A 23,854-nucleotide genomic window follows, 5' to 3' on the forward strand; every position below is an offset into this window, starting at 1 on the left:
TTTTAAACAAATATGGCGGCGAAGCTCTGTAACAATCTCTTCATGAGAAACTGTCATGAAAACGAACTTGTTTTATGATTTGTCACGCCAGTTCTCAGTCACGCTAACCTGACTTTGCATCGCATTAGAGACGCTACAATGCCTTATAGCTCAGTTGGAATTCTATATTTTTTTGCTACTTGGAGAGACGCAAGTCCATTTCTGAAATGCAGACAGGGTAGATAATGCAGCAGTACACATGATGCGATGGCTTTAAAGAGTACAATTTACTGAGAACTATACTCTCGAAAAAAAAATTACGTCCCATTGATTCACCCATGTACGAGTTAATCATTGGCGTATGACGTGCTATGGCCACTGGTTGTTGATCTTTCTTCTGTTAGCTTGCCTTATCGCGGGTTAGCCTCAAAGAGAAGTTGGAAACGTTTTGATGGGCTCAGGAATCAGCTGATTTTTACAGCATGCTCTTAAAATTGTACAGCCCAGTTCGAAAGTGGGGAATTCAGGGAGAAAATAAGGGCGGGTGTGAGTGAAGCATTGAGTTTAACGTCAAATCAATCAAATTTTAAAACTGTAGGGTCACGAAACTCCTCCCTAAATGATAACCAATATGAAAGCCTTTATATATCAACACCCCTAAACCTTCCGGCCCTCCCCCATCACCTGTCTTGAAAGACTCTCATTCGGACACGACTTTGGGCGAGTTAGGGAGAATGATTCCAAGACAACATCGGAGTAAATCACGACTAGCATCAATCAAACCATAGCACTGTTCGGAGAGAGTAAAAGGTCAGAGAAACCTGGCCTTACAAACCTGTACCGAGGGAAAGAGAATTTACCTCAACAACGCATCTACATTTAACTCAAGACATATTTATACCCATGTTGTATTCTATTCACCGTGTCAATGTTTACATTCTGAAATTGGATCATTCTTCTAAAAGTTTTGTTATTGATCAAAATGTGATATCATATAATGATGTAATACAGAATGAGCAATATCGGTACAACAACAGCCGCTCCCCCCCAAAAAGTATAATACCATTTCATTTGTTAATTAAAATCAAGTATATTACTAATCAGTCACACTTTATCGCCTAAATGTAGATAAACAGATATTTTACCGAAATGCCGTCCGCAGCAATGTTCAGTCAAATTAAAAAAAAAAAAAGTTTAACACAGTTGCCTCTCTGTTTCAATTCCGTACCGTTGTTAGACCACCTGTTACTTTTGCTAGCTGATTATTATTTTCTAACGAAGACCCATACTTGACTTGCGTTACCGTCCAAAAAGAAATTTGACATCTTCACTTCAAAACCCTCATCGACGACATGTTGTAGAAAAGCATCTAGCTGTTCCAGTTTGATTGGGATTTGAGCTTGCCCTCCTTCGACAATTCCCTCTCTTGTCTTGACGTTATAAGTAGAACCGCTTGAAATAGTACCACCCAACATGCGAGCATTTGGAACAAGCTGCTTGAGCATCGCCAATCCACCGGCCAAGACCAGCTTTGTCTTCGAGCTATAGAAGAGCCGTAAAATCTCTGGGCCAGATCTGGGGGTCTGTTGACTTTTTCGTGCCTTCTGGACTGCTTCTTCCAAGGGTTTAATCCCATAGAACGTTGCCTCGATCTCAAGTTGTGCAAAATCCTGGAAGTCTTCCGGAAAGGTCAACTTTCTCGTGCGTAGGAAATTGAGGACGTGTTTGAATAGTGCACCGTCCCTATCAATGAAGTAGTTTCCTTTCGGATCTCTGGGTACTTGGCTAATGTCTCCGCTAAAAAGCCCCGCTAGTTTCGAGTCGGAATATTGAGTGACGGTGTACAGAGTGGTGGTGTATACATGGCCACCGACGTTAAGACTCACCACTTTTGGAGGTCCCGCCATGCTAGAAGTTGTCTCGACCAGTCGTGTTTGTGGAGCAACTGATGAAAACGTGCATTGCAAGTGAAGTGATTGACTGGTGCTACAAGGTCGTTGAGTCACCACAATATCATTGTTTACATTTCTTCCATGTCACGATATTCACATGAGAGCCTTGCACGTGGTTGGGTCACTAACACGAACCAAACCTGTTTTAAAATCTGGTTGGGCTAACTGAAGTTCTATTTAAGTATTCTCACAAAAAAAAAGGAGAAAAATATATTTTGATCATTTTTAAAGTTCAACGAAGTCGTCGTTATCAGTATTCAGTGCATGTTTTGAGTTGAGGTGATACTGTGTGGACAACGCCTCAATTCAAGAAATCACTTCATGTCATAATTGCTTAAGTGCAGTTGTAACTGACGTATTATTTTTCAGTGGTTAGCAGCAACAGAAACGAAGGGCAAAATATTTAAAAGAGCAGGCGTTAAATTACTCTGTAACACAGGATAAAAGTATTTCTCATTTTAAGGAAGTTAAATTCTTTTGGGGGAAATACACAATAAATGCTGTGTTGAACCTTTTTACCTGTATGCCAATATCTATATAGTCATTTTACAGATCCAGTTTATAGTTTGTTATGAAGGAAAATTCCTGGCTAGTCAGCTTGAAATGGGAGATATAGCCCACAAGCAAGGCTCAGAACATGAACACCAGAACTGCAATAAATCAGCACATTACAGTACAATGGAGAGGTGCTACAGTAGATAGTAAAAGTTGCCAGGTAAATTGAGTTCTTTGCTGTTCTAGCTTTAGTGGTATGGGATGGAGAACTTATTACGCTTTTAGTTTGGGACTTTACGAATTAGCCCAGTGTTCTGTATAGATAAGAAGGACCACAAGATTATTTTATCTTGTATAGATAATAATCGTGATCGCGGGAAGGTTTTTGTGCCCTCGAGATACAACAGTGCTCCAACTACAATCCTTTTGGAAAATTATAATGAGAAAGTATACGAATGATAAAAAAAAAACCCTGAAGAAGAACTGTTTTAGTCAAAGAGGGGACTTTATCTCATAACAATCCTAAAATAGTTCATGGTCACACAAACCTCTCTCAAAGGACAATATATTAATGGTTAATTACCATTTTCACGCTACTGTTTGCAAACAAATTCAATTCACATAATTCTTTTCTTCACGAGAAGTGTAAGAATTCATTTAAACGTGTCTTCTCTGATGAATAGCATTTGGTGTCAGGCTCAAACTGAAGAAGACTTCGCTGGAAACAACTTGATTCGGACTATGAGGTTCTGACTCTGAAAATTAAAATCACAGTAATTCCGCTTGCCTTTATCATACACACAAGGTAACATCAAATTTTTGGTAGACGAATCTCAATGTATTTTTTAAACGTTGGTTTCTGATCTGAAATAAAAAAATTTCGTTTATGTTTGCTGCTGCCAGCTTCCCTTCGCATATACCTAAGCGTATCAAGAGAAATTGGTGGAAGTTCGAGAATGCTTCTGTCCTGATGACTTTGTTCGTGTTCAGACACATTTTCATCGAATGCAGTGCTGTTGTTCATCATAACTTGGACCAAAGCCGGCGCCACAAGTCTTTTTGGAGTGACTTCTAAGCCTGGGAACTCTACAGTCTGTTTTTCGACGATCGCATTTCTTTGCTCTGCCAGACAGCATTCGGCGCAAGGACCTATAACATCACAATATTCTCTTCCAAATAAACATTTAGAATAGCGATCGGCAAACTTCGAGGGCGCACGAAATTTAATTTGATTGGTGAGCAAACCACCACATGTAGCGCATTTGAGTTGCTGTGACAGGTTGGGTGGCTTCTTGTTGTTCTTGTTGTTCCACGGTCCCATCTCACTCGACTTAAGCTTGTGTTTATGCCAATATTGAATGCCACCTGATAATTTATCGGAGTAAGTTTGACAGCGGAATCTTTCCCTTGCGTTCACTTGAGACGAAATAGGCATCCATTCTTTGCCTTTCCCCGACGAAAGATGATCATCGACCAACTTCGGAAGTGTTGAACGTTGTAAACACCCCTTGTAAGGCATATTTTCAGCTCGGTTTGGACGTTAGTAGCTCATTACTTCCCATTATTAGATTGTTTGACTTCATCAATTACGAAAGCGCTGAAGCCGCAACGTTTGACAGAGTTCAACAAAATGCGTTCACACGGGTCTGAAGACTAAGTTAGTCTAACCAAGAGTTCACCCACCGGGATAGCTTCTTCATCAAGCACGATATATGCCTTATCTTGTTTCTCGATGTTCTTGTTTACCATTTGCTGGAATGGCTCTCCTAAGTTACCGACTAATTAAAAATGCGTTTTCAATCCTCAATGCGATATTTGCAATTAATCCAATATGACAATTGACTAAAAGGTCACGCTTGACGAGCGAGCGGATTACAATTCTTTGTTCGGTAAAACAATATTGATTTCCGGTAACAATAAGCCCCCTCACCTCTACCCACCATACTAAGCTAAAGGGCTGATTCCAACTTTCAATGACATTTTATTCTAAAGGATTATATAATTTCTTTTTAAAATTGCTCTAAATTATGTAGATATTTTTAAGCATTTTGCATTTCATGGCATTTCCGACTTTTGTTCCTCACAAATTTACGTGTCTACTGAATGTAATAGTGGGGAAAGGGAAATTTGATTCTTTAAATGCCTTAAGGCATTTGTAGTTTATCTCAGACGGATTGTTTCCAGTCGTATCATCAGCGTGGTGGCTTATTCGTTTTCTTGATGATCATTTTTCCAGTATATCAGTTTAAAGTATTCTAATGAGGAGAAAAAGGGAATTTCATATCCCATGTACTACGAAATACCTCAGAAGTGGAATAAAAAAAATAATAATTGTGTCGTGATTCATGGACTGAGGGGGTTCCGCTCGGCAATGACCGATTTGCTGTCTGGTTTTCGGGCGAGAAAATAAAACAAAACTTGGTTATAACTCCTAGTTTTAATAGCTAAAACAACAAACGAAAATTGGTCTACGCAACAGATAGAAATGCGTCTGCATAGCGGCACGCATTCGTAGAAGAGAGTTCCAAGTACTTCTTAGACTTGTTTTTCTGTACGGCGTAACCCTGCTGTGTGATGTTTTGATGCTGACTCCTCTTCAGTCAAGCGTGAGGTACTTCAGTAGCTATTTGCGTTTAAAGTCGAAGCATGCAGGCACAAACGCATCCATTTGCCTCACGCGATTAGGCGACTCGTTAAAGATTCAGGATATTACTGTCTGGGAGTGCGGCGTCAGAATGCTGACAACCTTGTGAAATCAAATCTCAAAAGAGTCATCAGGTCATCTCGTTGATTCTGAACAATTCTGATCGACTGAACAGCTACACTGAGTTACAAACGTGGCAGTTGCAAACTCTCGGCCGTCATGCGTTTTAAAACACGATTGACTACGTATTCTTGAATGTTTCTTACGTTGCCTTCCATTGCTTTTTATTATGAAGATGGCAAACCAACAAGATTTAGACAACTGGAGACCGAAGTCGATAAATGGGAAAGAAAATTACAAGCGGCAAACAAGAGCGGCAAAGGATGGAAACTCTTACAACCCAGAGTCAACTAAGTTAGAGCACTGCGATTTAACTGGCTCCCGCTATACGAACAGTAAAACAGAAAGGTTTTTACCGTCTATTCACAATAAAAGTCAAGGAGAGCGTCACAGGCCAGGTTCTCATTTTGGAGCCGGGAATCGTAAAGGTAGAAGCAAGAGAGTCCTCGAGAAGAAAGCTTCATCAAAAACTACTCAAGTACGGCAGATAATGCCAAGAAGCTTTATGCAGTTTTGGATGCGATATAAACCTTCTCTCGCGATTCAGTCGTCAAACATTTCCCAAGACATCGATGCGTTATCGATTGAAGTCATTCGACAACACAATGAACCTTACGTGGTTCTTCCTTCGTTACGAAACGAAAGCAAGTAATTGTTTCGTCAGTTCATAGACCAGTCATCCTTCGTTGCGTTTGCGGAGTCGCAAGTGTCATTAATGTAATTCATAACAGCTTCGATATACTGTCAGGTGGACAGACGGAACAATCGGAACAGAGGACATTGTTTATACGGGCAAGACAAACGCTGAACAGATACGAAAATAACTGCATGGCAAAGAGAAATAATGTTCAAATTGCGTCTGGGGTACTGAAAAGCGTTAGATAGCAGGAAAATTTAGTGACTGACATGGAGGCGAGGAATTTTGTTAGATTCATTAGCCATTTTGAGTTCTAATTTGCATGGTCAAACGTGAAAAGCGCGCGTGGTAAGCGCGAATCGTGCAAAACACGTTCATCACGTAACATGCGCGTCGTGTTTCACACGGGATCCTCAAATTTAAACCTTTTCCTCGAAGGTACGTTGATTGAGAGAAAAACTGATTTTGTTACGCTGAACCAGCCTTTGCTTTGTCTGTGGTTATTTCAAGGTGCGATTACGCGTTCAACAGAAATGTCAATGAAAAATGGACTACGATGGTACTCAGAAAACTCTCAACTTAGCACTCCTTTAGCACTCTATGGGATACGGCACAATGCAGAAGAATACCAGCAAGGAATTGTTAAGAGCAGGTCGAAAAAGAGAACACACGATTATATTTTTCGGATTTAACTTATGGAGAGATACAAAAGCTGCTCCAATCAAGGACTGGCATCACACAAGGGGGAGAACAGAGACCACGGAAGAACCAGTTATGAGTTATCACTATTTTTAAACAAAGATCCCAAAACTGTATTCAAATGGAAGTACATGTATTGTATTAATTTTTGTCAGCTATTTATAACTCAAAGGAGTCTTTGCTCTCTGCTAGTTAACTATTAGTATTTTTTTTTTCATTTAAAATTGCATCAAAAAGATTTAGGTCTATAGTTAGTTCTTTGCTGGTAAGTCTTCATCCTTCTTCTTTCCACTAACGGTCGTCACTGGGGAGACGCACGTGCGCAATGACCCAAAAAAGGCTGGAAGGACTGACTTATCATTGGATAGGCAATGAATTTATTCCTTGACATTCAAAAAATTATTTTCATTTCGAGCTGTTGCAAGTACCAACAGCCAATTGTATTCATTTCACTTATAAGTCCTGATCGTCAAGCAACTAATTGACATCTGAATGGCGGGTTAAAAGGTTTCCTCTCGCCCATGCAAGCTCCCTTTCCACATTTTCAAGGCGCTTCCAAAGTTCCTTGATGTCCTCGCGCAGTGCTACAATTTTTTGATCATTTGTATTACAGCAAGGTATGAAACTAGCATCAGTATCATCAAAATTGTGCAATTCGTTTTCTAACAAATCCATATCTTCTGTGTTTGAGTTCACCGCCATTTGGTAGTTCTCCTCAAAATCTTTTGCCAGTTCGGATGCATTTTCATGTATAGTATACAGCTTTGGATAAAAGCCCATAACTCTATGCCTCCTGGCTCCGGATTTCACACGCGTGTGTCTGTGAGCGAAACAATCTGCAAGTCGTTTAAGCATTGTGTTTCTGTTGTGCCGTTTCGGTGAGTTCTTTTCGGATGGCAAGCAGGTATAAGGCTCACTTTCGACCACAAGATCAGTGTTTCTATCATCTTGGTTATCAAACGTTGGTTTCTCTGAGTACATGTAGGTCTCGCGGTTTTCCTCGCTCTCTCCGCGTGCGCAATTTGAGAGCGCTTCGTGTTCTTGAGATTTCTTTGCGACAGGTGACAATGGTAGCATAGCGCGGGCATAGTGTTTCCATAATGCTTCACCCGTTTGATTTTTCTCATTCTCCAACAGCTGCACGCTTCTTCTGTCAAAAGATCGCGCTAAAATAGTCGTATCGCACTCCAGACGTTTTGAAATCGACATGAACGGATTGGTCCTGGTGTAGACTAGACTCTCTAGTACTAGTTTTAAATCTACAGTCCTTGTATGTCAGTTCAGCAGAACTGCACTGACGTTGGTGATTACGAGAACATCCAATTTCTCGACGAGGGTTTCGTTCAAACTCATAAACTTACCTCTTAGTGTTATCGAAGCTTTACCGTGGAATATAGTCCAATATATTTCCGACAGCCCACTGAAAATTATTGTTTGTATATCTTGTATCGTGCCGGTTTCAAAAAACTGAGTTTAGAGTTACACGCTGGGAAGGCCGAGTCAAACACGGAGTACACAGGCTTTACAAAATATTTAAATGTACATCATAGGAAGCCGTGATAGTGAAAGGCAGCTCTGATCTTGGTGACATTTTCCGACACTATTTTCAGGGTGGTAGTTACGTTGAGGACCACAGAACTTTTATCGTCACGACTGTTGATTATACCGCAGTAATAGAGGTTCTTAAGTCCTTAGAACCAGGCAAACTCTTCAGACTTGACGAGTTTAGTTCAGCCGCGCGATTACTGTTCGAAGATGTTTATGACAGCAAAGTCATCCTTCATTAGTTCTTCACTGGTTCATTATCATTTACCTGCTGCTCACGGTTCAACTTTCGAGGGACTCGTAGAATACTCAACTTTCCATCAGTTCCACAACTTTCAGTAAAACCTCGTTGCTAAACATGTAATTTGTAAACTTTGTTTGTTCCTTGGACCAAATAAGAGTAATTTGCCCATTTAAATTATGGCGTATGTTCCTGGCAATGTTAACATCACGTAAATTACTAATGTTTTGTTTGCAAGCTGGCCGTCTCTCGTGGTATTGACACGGTCGCTCAATCACATTTTGTTCTTTGACAATCACCTGTTGTTAATGTCGTTAATCTACTCGATTGTTTTCTCGATGACGCCAGACCAGTTGCTATTGAATGATGATGATAGTAACTGAAGGCAGGACAAATACAAGGTAAGAGAAAGATCTCAAAAGACAGCGATTTCAAAGAGTGCATTAGACCAATCCATTACCCTTTCATTGAAGCTGTTATCTCTTTCTCATCAATCTTTTCGTTGTCATTAGTGCCATGTTAGTGACAAAAGTGCTATTACAATATTCTGCAATATTTCAACGGGTTGTTTGACGGCGTATTTCATTCCTTGGATCGAGCTTTCTTACCGGACTGATTGAACACTGGTAACTTGCGTGTGTTCAAGTTAATATCTGGCTGCGAGTTGGAGCGGTGTGACACTCGTGCCAGCGTGCTTGTCTCTTCTTTAGGGATTTTGCGAGAGTGCTTTGTTTCGCTGGTGGAGCGAAGAATGTTAGGGGCCAGGCCACGAAAACTACTCACCATTCTCCTTGCGGCTTCACCGCTTTTATAAGAGCGGCTCCGCAGCTAAAATGGAGAACTTGGTACGCAGGCTAGTTCTCGCTTTCGCGCACCGCTCTAGCTCGTTCTCTATGATAGCTCGGTGCCTATTGCGCAGGCTTGGATGGTTCACACCAGTGGCCCATGCAGTCGGAGATGGCAGAGATGGCAGAGAGGACACAAAATAACGAAATTGAAGAACACTCATAAAAATTGCTTTCGTCAACTTTTTTCAGCCTTTGAGGATAAGAAATGGCATCGGGCCTACCTATTAGTAATAGATGGCCATCACTGTCTCCTTGAAACTTTAATTCCACATTTCAAGACAGAACGCTTTGGGCAATGCATGGTAAACATATGAAAGTAAGTAATTTATAACACGGGGAACGCTTGAGCAATCTCCCTAGTTAGAGGCTCATGTCGAAAGTGCTTGACGACGATAACCATAAGCTAAGAAAATCTAAGGACTTAAGAGTAAGTTTTAAGTAAGGGTTGTGATAATTCAGCTGAATAAATAAGGTACGTTTACGAAGGATAAACCCAGAGCTTGGTCAAGATGGCTGACAACAGTTTCCAGCTCATTCCTGTATCACTTACACTTTGATGAATCAATATTAGCAGTCCTGGCACTCTTTGTCATATACTACCGGAATAATGTTTATCTGTGAATGGGTTCAAAGCCACCTAAATTGTCTAAAATGAGTCATGGCTCTTAACCGCCACAAAAGAATACACTGTATTTAGAAACTTTTCAAAAACGCGGTGTCTTTAGAGGCTGCCATAACAAAAAACTGGAGGCAACCAAGCTCAAATTTGAACTAAAAACACTTACAGCTAAAATTAAGCATGTCCCAGGAGCATGTCGTATTGTTTTAACCTATTAGGCCATAATGATGACCAACTTATTCACCAATGATTGAGCGGCATTTGAGCGACATCACTTTATAAAGAGTAGTAGTATTGATCAGTCAAGTATAACTGCTGGAAAGTGCTGGAAGCCGTTGTCAGCCACTTTAATCCGGCCATGTAAGGCTGCACACCTCTAAAGCTTTCGAGATTTTCGCGCCATACGTACGCAATAATTGCGCAAGTCGTGACCAAGCCCCTTCAAGTTAATAATAGTTTAACAATTTTATCACTTTTGCTATAGCGGTACCATTATTTGGTTGTTGTACTCTAAACTTGTTTTGCTTAGTCACCAAAGCTACTACCTCTAACACACCAGTTGAGAGCTATAGATTTGGAGTGGAAGCTCGTCTAATTGACCGCATTTGAAAAGAACAGTCCCTGACGACTTTCCCCTTCTTTCCACAAGTTACGATCCAAAGAAAAGCTCTTCTACAGTTGTTTAAACGCCACGAATAAACGAACGGATTCATAGAACTGTTCGCTAAGATAAGCAGAAACTGAACGTCGCGTGACCACAACACGAGGTCACAGTTACATGTATTACATAAGTTGATGATATATATCAGAGCACACGCGGGCAGATAACATAAAATGAACAGCATCAACATTATGAGTAGGGTTTTAGTAATTTTCTGCTCCCAACGCACCTTGAGTTTCTTGACAAGACTGCCCTCGGTGCTATCATGTAACCTGTCCCATTCTTTAACTTGACGACGAAATATCTTGTAAATCCGTATGTAGGCAAACAACAGCACTAGAAAAGTTAACACGACAGCGGTGTTGGCAAATAAAAACGCGAAATGAAAGAAACCAAGGTACAGATACGCGAAAGGGAAGCTTAGCGAAAGCGCCCAGACAATGATGCACGCGACAACAGCCCGCATGGGACTCAGTGTGGATCTGTATCGGAATGGTGAAGTTATGGCGATATAACGATCGACCGTCAGGGCTGCCAGACTCAGAACGGAAGCCGTACATGAGATGAAGAACGGCATATGAACAGCAGTAGCGAGACTCTCATAGTCGATTACTCCTAGAGCGTTCTTTACGTGATAAACAGCTGAGACGGGTTCCGTTACAAGACCCACTAACAAATCTGCCATTGCAAGATTTGCCACTAAGTACATGAAAGGAGAACGTAGATCTTTGTTTGGATCGATGAAGACGGCCATAACCACAATAAGGTTTCCCGGCACGGTGATAAGACAAAGGAAGGCTGAAACTCCGCCTGTTATGAATGGAAGGAGCGCTGGAGCCGTTGAGTTGAGACACGGCTTCTCAGAGAATATAAGAGTGTCGTCCATATCTTGTGTAGCTTTTCAGTTGTTGTTGCTGCTCACTCCTCTATCTAGACAATAGTAATCAACTTAAACTTGGATGGTCTCTTGATGCTCCCGGCGTGTAATCTCACTGGCTCTGCTTACGGGCGGCGTTTGTGTGGTTAAAGTAATATTTTCCGTCCACGTAGTATGGTTAGTTGATCCTGTTTAGCTCGAATAAGTACAGCTGTCGTCTGCGTCAAACGAGTTCTTTGATCAACAAATTTAAGTCCACTTGAAATATTATTTTATCCTGTAGTTTGACCTCTGCCCAGGTTCTCTGACAGTCACGTACATGTCTGACAACCGAGCAGTACTTATGTCTATCTTATGGCAGACGCTTTTCCGCCAGCTGTCACTAAGCGCTCTCTTCACAATAGGCACCCTCCTTGGAACGTGCTTTTATCAATAAGCACCCATATTCCAATTTAATGCCCCTTTCAATATACCATGTGCTAATAACTAACCTCAGCAACATTATTTTCATTTACTGTTCCATAAGAGAGGCCTACAACTGAAATATAACCTACGATCAGGCGTTCTTCGTTTTCGGAGAAGGGGGAGGTAAAAAAAAAAAACGCCTTCTTTTTTTCCTTTTTCCCGTTCGCCGAAAAAAAAAAAAAAAAGAAAAAAAGAATGCCTGATCCGTACTTGATCTTCTTTCTTACCAGCCGCTGTTCGGGAAAGGAGCCTGCGGAACGTAAACCGGACACGAGAAAGCCGCGGAATTCGAGCAGGCCTATATCGTACCCTCCTAACAAAATAATAGTCTTGATTGTTAATACCATGTCTGGGCACTATTCCTTCAAAGGAAACAACCTCCTTTTAAAAAAAGTAAATAAGCGCCCCGCTTCAGCATTGAAAAGCGTCATGGGTGCTTTAACTCCCCGCATAGCCAATCGAACGTTCGGAAATCGAACTCAATCGAACCCGATCGAACTTAATCCGTGAATTGAGTTCGACTGAGTTCGGCAATCGAACCAAATCGAAAACCGAACTTTGTGTGAGTTCGATTTCCAAACCAATCGAACTCAATCGAACAAATCGAACCGAATCGAACTCAATATAAAGATTATGTCATATGGTCTCGAAAACACAAAAAACACGTGTTATACTGAAGTAACTCGAGCCTCGAAATACATGTTCTTGATTTCCAACATCAGTTTTACAAAAAATCAAGAGTTCAGAAATCAAAAATTCGATTAAGTTCGATTGTCCAATTATTTTTGTGCGAGTTCGATTTGGTTCGATTGCCGATCCAATGGATTGCGTTCGATTGTGTTCGGTGAATAAATTCGCTTGAACAAGGATTATGTGATATGACCTCGAAAACACGAAAAACACGTGTTATTCTGAAGTAACTCGAGCCTCGAAAAACTTGTTATTGATTTTAAACACCAGTTTTACAAAAAATCAAGAGTTCAAAAATCAAAAGTTCGATTTAGTTCGATTGTCCAATATTTTTGCGTGAGTTCGATTTGTTTCGATTGCCGAACTCAATCGAACTCAATCCTTGAATTGAGTTCGACTGAGTTCGATTGAAATACAGTTCGATTGGGTTCGATTGACTACGCCGGGTATAACTCGAATCAACTGCGTATAGACGTCGTGCTGCACAAAAAGACGCCTGCGACTGAACAAGCGCGCCAGGTCGAGCTCTGTGTTTAGTTATAAGTCATTTGCACGTTGTGTACGTTACTGAACAATATGATTCAAAAGTGAGTTTTCATCCAGCGACTGTTTTGCATAGTTTCAATGCTATAGAACGGTTTGTTCTGGCAAGTCCTCCGAGTGGATCTCATTTGTCACCGGTTTTTTTTCCCTACAGTTGCTAACGCAACTCCAACATGTGCGAGAATGTTAGTTAGACATTCTGCGGCTTGGTATAAACATAACAAACGTTTCGCGGTGTCCATCCTCAATTGTACGTCGAGCCCAAAGAGCGTAGGAGGCTGTCCTCGTACCTAGAGTGTTCGCTCCTTATTGCGTAACATTAGCCGCAAGGTTCACGAAACGAACGATCGCTTGTCATGGAAACTACAATCTAGAGCCCAGAGTCTAGCTGTCTCCGCGGTCAGCAGTTACCGGGTCACCGACAGTAGAAGAAAGAAGCCCGCAGTCACTACTGTATGCGGCTTTAGTCATGCGGATAGTATTTCAACAGCGCAGACAGACACGTAAGAAGACACATTTGACGGGTAAGTGGTTGTGTGCAATCACCAATTCAGAAAAAAATCAACAAACAAACAAGCAAACACAACAAAAAATCTTCCGCGCGTGGAACTTAATGTTATGCAAATCACTGAAAGAAACGAGAGGGCTCGCCGCTCGATGGCATGCTCTATAAATTAACTTCTCGCACGCTACGGAAAGAAAGAAACTGCTTGCAGTCTAAAACACGACCAAAATGGTTGTTAAAGTTCAGATACCGATTGCTAAAGTCCAACATCAGTGGAACAAGCGCGTAATGACTGTAGTTTCCTTTCTCAACTCAGGCAACGGAATATCTTAGCACAAGTTCTTGCACGAGCTCTTTCTAGCGTGGAGGATGTTGAGAAGTACACTCTTTCTTTCTTATAGGAATATATTTCATAAGAATATAGAGGCTAAAATTTGCGAAATTTTAAGAATATTTTAAAAGAATATAATTTTGTGTGTTAAAAATTGGCCAAAAAGCAACAAAAACAGCACCAGCCGCATGTTCGATGCTGATAAAATTTCTGCGAGAAGTTAAGTGCGTGATATCGGGCTATGGTGCCTGCAGGCTGGCTCCAAAATTACTTCAACACCATCCAGACACCAAAACATTCGAAAACATACGCTATAATCTATGAATATTCACAAAAACATTTTTCAGCCTAAAATCGGCAAAAAATAAGAATATTCATTCTCAGCCGGAAAAACAATATTCTTATATAGAAAGGAGTGTAATGACGTGTAAAACGTTCTTTAAACTGGGAGTAGAAACACAAAACAAGCTATCTTTGTACGGTGGCGAGACATCGCTCTGGTAGACTGTCGATATTTTGCCATTAATCGGTAAGGAATAACCGTATGCGCAAATCAAGCTGATTCCGTGTTGAGGTTTTGAAGCTCAATCAATATCTAGCTTCAAACGAAAACACAATATTGAATGAAAATTTTTTTCACGCTTTTTTTCAAATTTTTTTATTTTAGATATACCGGTACGTTATACCAAAGTTTCTGGGATACGGGCAACCACCACGCACTTCCTTCATATTGAATTCACTTTCCTTAGTCTTATTGACCTTGGAATTTGGTTTTGAAATTTACAAATACAAACGTTAGAAAATAAGGACTAGTGAAACACTAAACTATGGAGGTTTTGGCTACGTGGACATTCATCAGAAATTGTTAATTGAAACGAAGGAATAAGTTACGTTACTTTTAATTAAGACAATTTTGTATTTTCCCACCACCGATCGTCCGCTGTATCAGTTGAGGCATCAAATATTTTGGGGACATAATTATTTCTCAACTCGCTCTCATTTACGCGCAGGATAAAGCATTATCATGGAATTTATGGGTGTTCGTCTCTTCAGCTGCAGCCTCGTTGCCAAGTTATCACTCGCACGGTAAGCAGCCGCATCTATACCTCATGTGCAGCCTCCATTACACAACGGCTTATTGCCAACAGATTCTTGGAATGGGAGGGGGAGGGGTATCAAATCCATCATCGCCTTCCTTGGCTTCCTCACTCTCAGTCTCCTCTCCGTCAGTATTAGTCTCTTCCTGGATGTCTTGTGCGGCTTGCCATGATTCCTCTGCCTTACGCATGTCTTGTGCAGCTCGCAGTGATTCCTGTGCTTCACGCATGCGTCGAAATCCTAGCTCACGAGTTCGTGATGTTCTGTCTAAGGCACGATCCACATTGGCTAGCAATCTGTTGATTTCCATGTTATTAGCGGCCATATCGAGACGTATCTTGAGAAATTCAAGAAGCTGAAAGTGGCTCCTCCTCCCAGGGATTTCGGGGCTCACCGAACCACAGGGCTCTGGAAGTGTGGAGCTTGTTTTTTCATCATGGTCGAGCTCTAGCTCTTCAAGGTCGTCATCGCACCTGGTTTCTTCAACTACAGACGAAGGCGTCAATGAAGCGTTGGATTCGCTACCGGTAATAGGCCTCTTTACACCTTCTCCTGGAAACGTTTCCTTTGAGGAATTCTCACTTGTCAGTGACTGTCGCACAACGATAATCTTCGCATTTGCATTTGAGACGCCGGGCGCTGTGCCGGGACTTTCGGGTTTTTTTAGAATCGGAAGGGCACGGCCAGGGACTGTTAAATTCCCAGTTGATTGACTTCCTTCACCCAAGGACCCGCCCTTCGTAGCAACGTCACCGAAATCATTGGATGATTCTACTGAAGTAATGGGTAAATGATCTTTCGGCGTTAAACATGGAGAGTTTTTTCCAGAAGTCTTACCGGTCAAGTTCCTTTTTGTCCGTTTTGCTCTTTGTTTACCTCCAGCATTCTTCTTTTGTCCTGACGAGGAATCGGTCTCTTTGTTTTTAGTACAACTTGAGAAACAGTTGCCCATCTTCGAGCTTCTTTACAGCTGACTGATTTTTGTAAAGAAATGAACTGACGATGAATCAGTTTATTACATCACAAACACATCGCGCACGTGGAGGCATACATGAAACAAACAAAGATCGGTGATTGAAGAATTAAATTAAAAATAATAATAAAAAAAATCGGAAAGAATACCGTTTTTGCCTGTAGCAATAACAGAAGAAACTTGAAGACACTCTTGTAGAATGAGAATGGTAATTGTTTTATCGTGGCCGAATAGACTACTTTCTTACCTAGACAACTGTCCTTCTGCTGAAAACGACAACATCGTGACGGGCTAAGAGCGCGCGCTGAGTGAACACTTTACATTAATTTACACTGCGACATATACATAAGCACAAGCATAACGAATGTTCACACTTGTTGCATAAGTGCAAGGAAAATGACATACGCAAGCGCAATGAGCTTCAGAATGAAGCCGTGGGAGTATGGGGTCTAGGCACGTTTTCAAAATGGCGGACGAAGACGAAATTCTCCTGCTGCTATTGCTGCTCCGCAGACGAAGAAGACTAAGGCCACGAGAACAAGAACGTGTAAACAGAAAGAAGTCCTGTTGGGTGAGAGATATTTTCCGAAAGAGAAAAGTACAAGGAGACTTCCATAATCAGTTACAGGAACGTTTTCACCCTCTATTTTCTTCTCATCACAGCTGTATTTATTTCTGAGATTTCTGAAGAGTGTCTTGGCTTCATCTCCTGTGAGAGGGCAATTTATTGATGTGAAAACTTGCATTCTAATCAGCAATGATTTAGATAAACATATACAGGCAAAAACTAACGATAGACAAATCCGACGTTTCGGCGACATCTTGGCGCCATTGTCAAGGGAAACTAATTAAATATGCGATTTCAAGAGTAACTAAGAGTTCAGAGTTTCTAATTTGCATAAGTTAGACAAAGACTTTAGCGCGAACTGAGTCTGATTGTACATTTAAACACGGTCGTAATTGTTTAATGAGTAACATCTCATTAATGAGACAATCAAACTTGTTGTGGCATTTTTTCAACACGAAGGTCATCCGGAATCCTGCCTGCGTGTCTATTATCATAGTGATTGCGTACTGACGAGGTCTTGCTTCTATGTCCATCAACGCGTACGAACAGATGGCCACGGGTGTAACCGACATAACCAGCATCGCACTAGTCACACTTGAAGTTATACACAACGCATTGTTGATCAATGAGCTGAGGCTTAGGTTCGCTTGTCGGGAACTCCTGGGCAATCTTGCGGCTCGTAAACACCGGTTGAACACTGGTCTGCAGCTTCACACTGAGATCTTTCAACTGTGTCTTCACGATATATAACACCCTCAACCACGCTCACCCCGCCATCAACTTCACTATGGAGATCGAAAATGATGGAATGCTTCCCTTTCTCGGTACTCAACTCCTAAACAGAGCGCCTCGTATTGAAACTAAAGTGTTTGTGAAGCCAACAAACAGTGGTCTGCTTCTCCATTACCACAGTCATGTCGATAATAGGTACAAGCGCGGACTATTGACAACTATGCTCGATCGCGCACATCGCCTGTCTTCGTCATGGTCCTACTTCACTGAGGAGTACGAACGACTGAAGTCTGTTTTCTCTAAACTGAAATATCCCAAGCACCTTGTTGACTCCACTGTCAAAACTTTCCTAAATTTAAAGGTCGCTGACCAGCCCTCATTACGGTCCAGATCTACGACAGAAAACACTACTCGGGTTGTCATACCCTTTAAAGACCAGGAGTCTGCTAATATCGTGAAGACACAGTTGAAAGATCTCAGTGTGAAGCTGCAGACCAGTGTTCAACCGGTGTTTACGAGCCGCAAGATTGCCCAGGAGTTCCCGACAAGCGAACCTAAGCCTCAGCTCATTGATCAACAATGCGTTGTGTATAACTTCAAGTGTGACTAGTGCGATGCTGGTTATGTCGGTTACACCCGTGGCCATCTGTTCGTACGCGTTGATGGACATAGAAGCAAGACCTCGTCAGTACGCAATCACTATGATAATAGACACGCAGGCAGGATTCCGGATGACCTTCGTGTTGAAAAAATGCCACAACAAGTTTGATTGTCTCATTAATGAGATGTTACTCATTAAACAATTACGACCGTGTTTAAATGTACAATCAGACTCAGTTCGCGCTAAAGTCTTTGTCTAACTTATGCAAATTAGAAACTCTGAACTCTTAGTTACTCTTGAAATCGCATATTTAATTAGTTTCCCTTGACAATGGCGCCAAGATGTCGCCGAAACGTCGGATTTGTCTATCGTTAGTGTTTGCCTGTACATGTAAAACTTGCATTGTGCAGTTTATATAAACCTTAAATTTCAAATGACCTTGTTCAAGAACACAGCTGAATAATGTTCACTTACCAGTGCTAACACCAACCGCTTCTGCAACATCTTTCCAACAAAGCCTTTTTTTTATTTGTATCCTTGAAATCATCTGAGGATTTGTCGTAGAGGCAGGGATAATTGCGAACAGTATTCTCAGACGCCATTTTGGACCGCGGAGTAGCATTGGACACCATTAACTTGAATATCCGCAGGCATCAACTACAGCTGCTTCATTGGGATTTTGCTTATGCCTGTGTTACACCCGGTTTACACACTTATTTTGGCAACATAAGCATAAACATAAGCGTAAGAAAATGGAAACGATTCCTTTTTCTTATGCTCATGCTTATGTCACTCCCGGCTTACACTGCTTATGCTTATGCATATGTTTATGCTTGTACTTATGCTTATGTCGCAGTGTAACCAGACTTTAGATGTTATGCTTGCGCTTGTTCCGCTAGTGAAAACCAGGCACAAGCACAAGCACAAGCACAAGCACAAGCACAAGCACAAGCAAAAGCATAAGCACAAACATAAGTATAGGCATAAACACTGGCACAAGCACAAGCATAAGAACAAGTATAAGCACAAGCATAAGCATAAGCACAAGTATAAGCACAAGTATAAGCACAAGCACAAGCATAAGCACAAGCATAAGCACAAGCATAAGCACGAGTATAAGCACAAGCATAAGCTTAAGCATAAGCATAGGCATAAGCACAAGCATAAGCATAAGCACAAGCATAAGCACAAGCATAAGCACAACCATAAGCACAAGCACAACCATAAGCACAAGCACAAGCACAAGCATAAGCACAAGTATAAGCACAAGCATAAGCTTAAGCATAAGCATAGGCACAAGCACAAGCACAAGCACAAGCACAAGCATAAGCACAAGCAAAAGCATAAGCACAAGCAAAAGCACAAACATAAGTATAAGCATAAACACTGGCACAAGCAGAAGCATAAGCACAAGTATAAGCACAAGCATAAGCACAAGCATAAGCACAAGCACAAGCATAAGCACAAGCAAAAGCATAAGCACAAGCAAAAGCATAAGCACAAGCAAAAGCACAAACATAAGTATAAGCATAAACACTGGCACAAGCAGAAGCATAAGCACAAGCATAAGCACAAGCATAAGCACAAGTATAAGCACAAGCATAAGCTTAAGCATAAGCATAGGCATAAGCACAAGCACAAGCACAAGCACAAGCATAAGCACAAGCAAAAGCATAAGCACAAGCAAAAGCACAAACATAAGTATAAACATAAACACTGGCACAAGCAGAAGCATAAGCACAAGTATAAGCACAAGCACAAGCACAAGCACAAGCACAAGCACAAGCACAACCACAAGCATAAGCACAAGCAAAAGCATAAGCACAAGCAAAAGCATAAGCACAAGCAAAAGCAAAAGCATAAGCACAAGCATAAGCACAAGTATAAGCACAAGTATAAGCTTAAGCATAAGCATAGGCATAAGCACAAGCACAAGCACAAGCACGAGCATAAGCACAAGCACAAGCATAAGCACAAGCACAAGCATAAGCACAAGCAAAAGCATAAGCACAAGCACAAGCACAAACATAAGTATAAGCATAAACACTGGCACAAGCAGAAGCATAAGCACAAGTATAAGCACAAGCACAAGCACAAACACAAGCACAAGCACAAGCACAAGCACAAGCATAAGCACAAGCAAAAGCATAAGCACAAGCAAAAGCATAAGCACAAGCAAAAGCATAAGCACAAGCAAAAGCATAAGTACAAGCAAAAGCACAAGCATAAGCACAAGCATAAGCACAAGTATAAGCACAAGCATAAGCTTAAGCTTAAGCATAAGCACAAGTATAAGCACAAGCATAAGCAGAAGCACAAGCATAAGCACAAGCATAAGCACAAGCACAAGCACAAGCACAAGCACAAGTATAAGCACAAGCAAAAGCATAAGCATAAGCACAAGTATAAGCACAAGCATAAGCACAAGCACAAGCATAAGCACAAGCAAAAGCATAAGCACAAGCAAAAGCACAAACATAAGTATAGGCATAAACACTGGCAGAAGCACAAGCATAAGCACAAGCATAAGCACAAGCATAAGCACAAGCATAAGCACAAGCATAAGCACAAGTATAAGCACAAGCATAAGCACAAGTATAAGCACAAGTATAAGCACAAGCATAAGCTTAAGCATAAGCATAGGCATAAGCACAAGTATAAGCATAAGCATAAGCACAAGCACAAGCACAAGCAAAAGCACAAGCATAAGCTTAAGCATAAGCACAAGCATAAGCACAAGTATAAGCACAAGCATAAGCATAGGCATAAGCACAAGCACAAGCACAAGCACAAGCATAAGCACAAGCAAAAGCATAAGCACAAGCAAAAGCATAAGCACAAGCAAAAGCATAAGTACAAGCAAAAGCACAAGCATAAGCACAAGCATAAGCACAAGTATAAGCACAAGCATAAGCTTAAGCTTAAGCATAAGCACAAGTATAAGCACAAGCATAAGCAGAAGCACAAGCATAAGCACAAGCATAAGCACAAGCACAAGCAAAAGCATAAGCACAAGCATAAGCACAAGCGTAAGCACAAGCATAAGCACAAGTATAAGCACAAGCATAAGCTTAAGCATAAGCATAGGCATAAGCACAAGCACAAGCACAAGCACAAGCATAAGCACAAGCAAAAGCATAAGCACAAGCAAAAGCATAAGCACAAGCATAAGCACAAGTATAAGCAAGAGCATAACCTTAAGCATAAGCATAGGGATAAGCACAAGCACAAGCACAAGCACAAGCATAAGCACAAGCACAAGCATAAGCACAAGCACAAGCATAAGCACAAGCAAAAGCATAAGCACAAGGAAAAGCACAAACATAAGTATAAGCATAAACACTGGCACAAGCAGAAGCATAAGCACAAGTATAAGCACAAGCACAAGCACAAACACAAGAACAAGCACAAGCACAAGCATAAGCACAAGCAAAAGCATAAGCACAAGCTAAAGCATAAGTACAAGCAAAAGCACAAACATAAGTATAAGCATAAACACTGGCACAAGCATAAGCATAAACACAAGTATAAGCATAAGCATAAGGACAAGCACAAGCACAAGCATAAGCACAAGCATAAGCACAAGCATAAGCATAAGCACAAGTATAAGCACAAGTATAAGCACAAGCATAAGCACAAGCATAAGCATAAGCATAAGCACAAGCACAAGCACAAGCACAAGTATAAGCACAAGCAAAAGCATAAGCACAAGTATAAGCACAAGCATAAGCACAAGCACAAGCATAAGCACAAGCACAAGCATAAGCACAAGCATAAGCACAAGCACAAGCACAAGCACAAGTATAAGCACAAGCAAAAGCATAAGCATAAGCACAAGTATAAGCACAAGCATAAGCACAAGCACAAGCATAAGCACAAGCACAAGCATAAGCACAAGCACAAGCACAAGTATAAGCACAAGCAAAAGCATAAGCATAAGCACAAGTATAAGCACAAGCATAAGCACAAGCACAAGCATAAGCACAAGCAAAAGCATAAGCACAAGCAAAAGCATAAGCACAAGCAAAAGCATAAGTACAAGCAAAAGCACAAACATAAGTATAAGCATAAACACTGGCACAAGCATAAGCATAAGCACAAGTATAAGCATAAGCATAAGGACAAGCACAAGCACAAGCATAAGCACAAGCATAAGCACAAGTATAAGCACAAGCATAAGCATAAGCATAAGCACAAGCATAAGCATAAGCATAAGCATAAGCACAAGTATAAGCACAAGTATAAGCACAAGCATAAGCATAAGCATAAGCACAAGCACAAGCATAAGCACAAGCACAAGTATAAGCACAAGCAAAAGCATAAGCATAAGCACAAGTATAAGCACAAGCATAAGCAGAAGCACAAGCATAAGCACAAGCATAAGCACAAGCACAAGCACAAGCACAAGTATAAGCACAAGCAAAAGCATAAGCATAAGCACAAGTATAAGCACAAGCATAAGCACAAGCACAAGCACAAGCACAAGCAAAAGCATAAGCACAAGCAAAAGCACAAACATAAGTATAGGCATAAACACTGGCACAAGCACAAGCATAAGCACAAGCATAAGCACAAGCATAAGCACAAGCATAAGCACAAGCATAAGCACAAGCATAAGCACAAGCATAAGCACAAGCATAAGCACAAGCATAAGCACAAGTATAAGCACAAGTATAAGCACAAGCATAAGCTTAAGCATAAGCATAGGCATAAGCACAAGTATAAGCAGAAGCATAAGCATAAGCACAAGCACAAGCACAGGCAAAAGCATAAGCACAAGCATAAGCTTAAGCATAAGCACAAGCATAAGCACAAGTATAAGCACAAACATAAGCATAAGCATAAGCACAAGCATAAGCACAAGTATAAGCACAAGCATAAGCTTAAGCATAAGCATAGGCATAAGCACAAGTATAAGCAGAAACATAAGCACAAGCACAAGCACAAGCACAAGCAAAAGCGTAAGCAAAAGCATAAGCACAAGCATAAGCACAAGCATAAGCACAAGCACAAGTATAAGCAGAAGCAGAAGCACAAGCATAAGCACAAGCAGAAGCACAAGTATAAGCACAAGTAGAGGCACAAGTATAAGCACAAGCAGAAGCACAAGTATAAGCACAAGCAGAAGCACAAGTATAAGCACAAGCAGAAGCATGAGCATAAATATAAGCATAAGCGCAAGCACAAGCACAAGCACAAGTACAAGCACAAGCACAAGCACAAACATAAGCACAAACATAAGCACAAACATAAGCATAAGTACAAGAATAAGCACAAGCATAAGCATAAGCATAAGCATAAGCATAAGCACAGGCATAAGCATAAGCATAAGCATAAGATGCTGTGCTTAAGGCCGGTCCTCACTTGCGACGCAAGCATAAACATAAACATAAGCATAAGAAGCTTGTGCGCTAGTGAGGAGCCGCGACATAAGCATAAGCACAAGCTTTCTTCTTTCTTCTTTTTTCTTAAGTGTGAACCAGCCCTATGCTTATGCTTATGCTTATGCTTATGCTTGCGTCGCTAGTGAGGACCAGGCTTTAGGGCTGGTTCACACTTTGACATAAGCATAGGCATAAGCATAAACATAAGCATAAGAAAAATATGTGTTAACCGGGGTTACATAAGCATAAGCATACGCATAAGCATAAGCGCAAGGAATGGAACATTTTCCATTTTCTTATGCTTATGCTTATGTTGTGAATACTTGAGTGTGAACCGGGCATACATAAGCATAAGCGTAAGCATAAAGAGTTTTCTTGTCAGCGGAATACACAAAAATAAAATCCAGGCCCGCTCTGTCAGAATCTGTCAGCTGAAAACATGGCGACGCAGGTGAACGAAAAGTTGGCGGAATCTGTCCGCAATTATCCTTGTCTGTACGACAAAAAATCAGCAGACTTTAAAGAAAAAAACAAGAAAATGTTGGCTTGGAGTGATGTAGAAAATTATCTGTCTCCCAGTTTTAATTCTTGTACAAGGTTATAATAATCGCCTTCTGTCTTTCTTCACGTAAAAATGTCTCTTATCC

At 41.0% G+C, this 23,854-nt stretch overlaps 4 protein-coding genes across 4 annotated transcripts; all 4 read right to left on the reverse strand.

Moving 5' to 3' along the window:
• Window positions 1-873: 873 nt before the first annotated feature.
• LOC110061752 (BTB/POZ domain-containing protein KCTD15-like) lies at window positions 874-2,804 on the reverse strand. Its single transcript, XM_020768597.2, has one exon. It carries the CDS (start codon window positions 1,884-1,886, stop codon window positions 1,245-1,247), a length of 642 nt encoding a protein of 213 aa, XP_020624256.1. The 5' UTR covers window positions 1,887-2,804; the 3' UTR covers window positions 874-1,244.
• A 171-nt stretch (window positions 2,805-2,975) lies between these two features.
• On the reverse strand, window positions 2,976-4,248 carry LOC110061751 (uncharacterized). The gene has a single exon (XM_020768596.2). It carries the CDS (start codon window positions 3,943-3,945, stop codon window positions 3,238-3,240), a length of 708 nt encoding a protein of 235 aa, XP_020624255.1. The 5' UTR covers window positions 3,946-4,248; the 3' UTR covers window positions 2,976-3,237.
• Window positions 4,249-9,405: 5,157 nt separating this feature from the next.
• Window positions 9,406-11,599, reverse strand: LOC110061749 (beta-1 adrenergic receptor-like). The gene has a single exon (XM_089298102.1). The coding sequence runs from the start codon at window positions 11,324-11,326 to the stop codon at window positions 10,346-10,348; it is 981 nt and encodes a 326-aa protein (XP_089154228.1). The 5' UTR covers window positions 11,327-11,599; the 3' UTR covers window positions 9,406-10,345.
• Window positions 11,600-14,499: 2,900 nt separating this feature from the next.
• Window positions 14,500-16,080, reverse strand: LOC149118559 (uncharacterized). The gene has a single exon (XM_089282669.1). It carries the CDS (start codon window positions 15,899-15,901, stop codon window positions 14,987-14,989), a length of 915 nt encoding a protein of 304 aa, XP_089138795.1. The 5' UTR covers window positions 15,902-16,080; the 3' UTR covers window positions 14,500-14,986.
• Window positions 16,081-23,854: the final 7,774 nt, after the last annotated feature.

The sequence above is a fragment of the Orbicella faveolata genome, unplaced genomic scaffold, assembly GCF_042242905.1.
Source record: "Orbicella faveolata isolate gen_17 unplaced genomic scaffold, um_ofav_v1 contig_1, whole genome shotgun sequence".
Lineage (NCBI taxonomy): Eukaryota > Metazoa > Cnidaria > Anthozoa > Scleractinia > Merulinidae > Orbicella > Orbicella faveolata.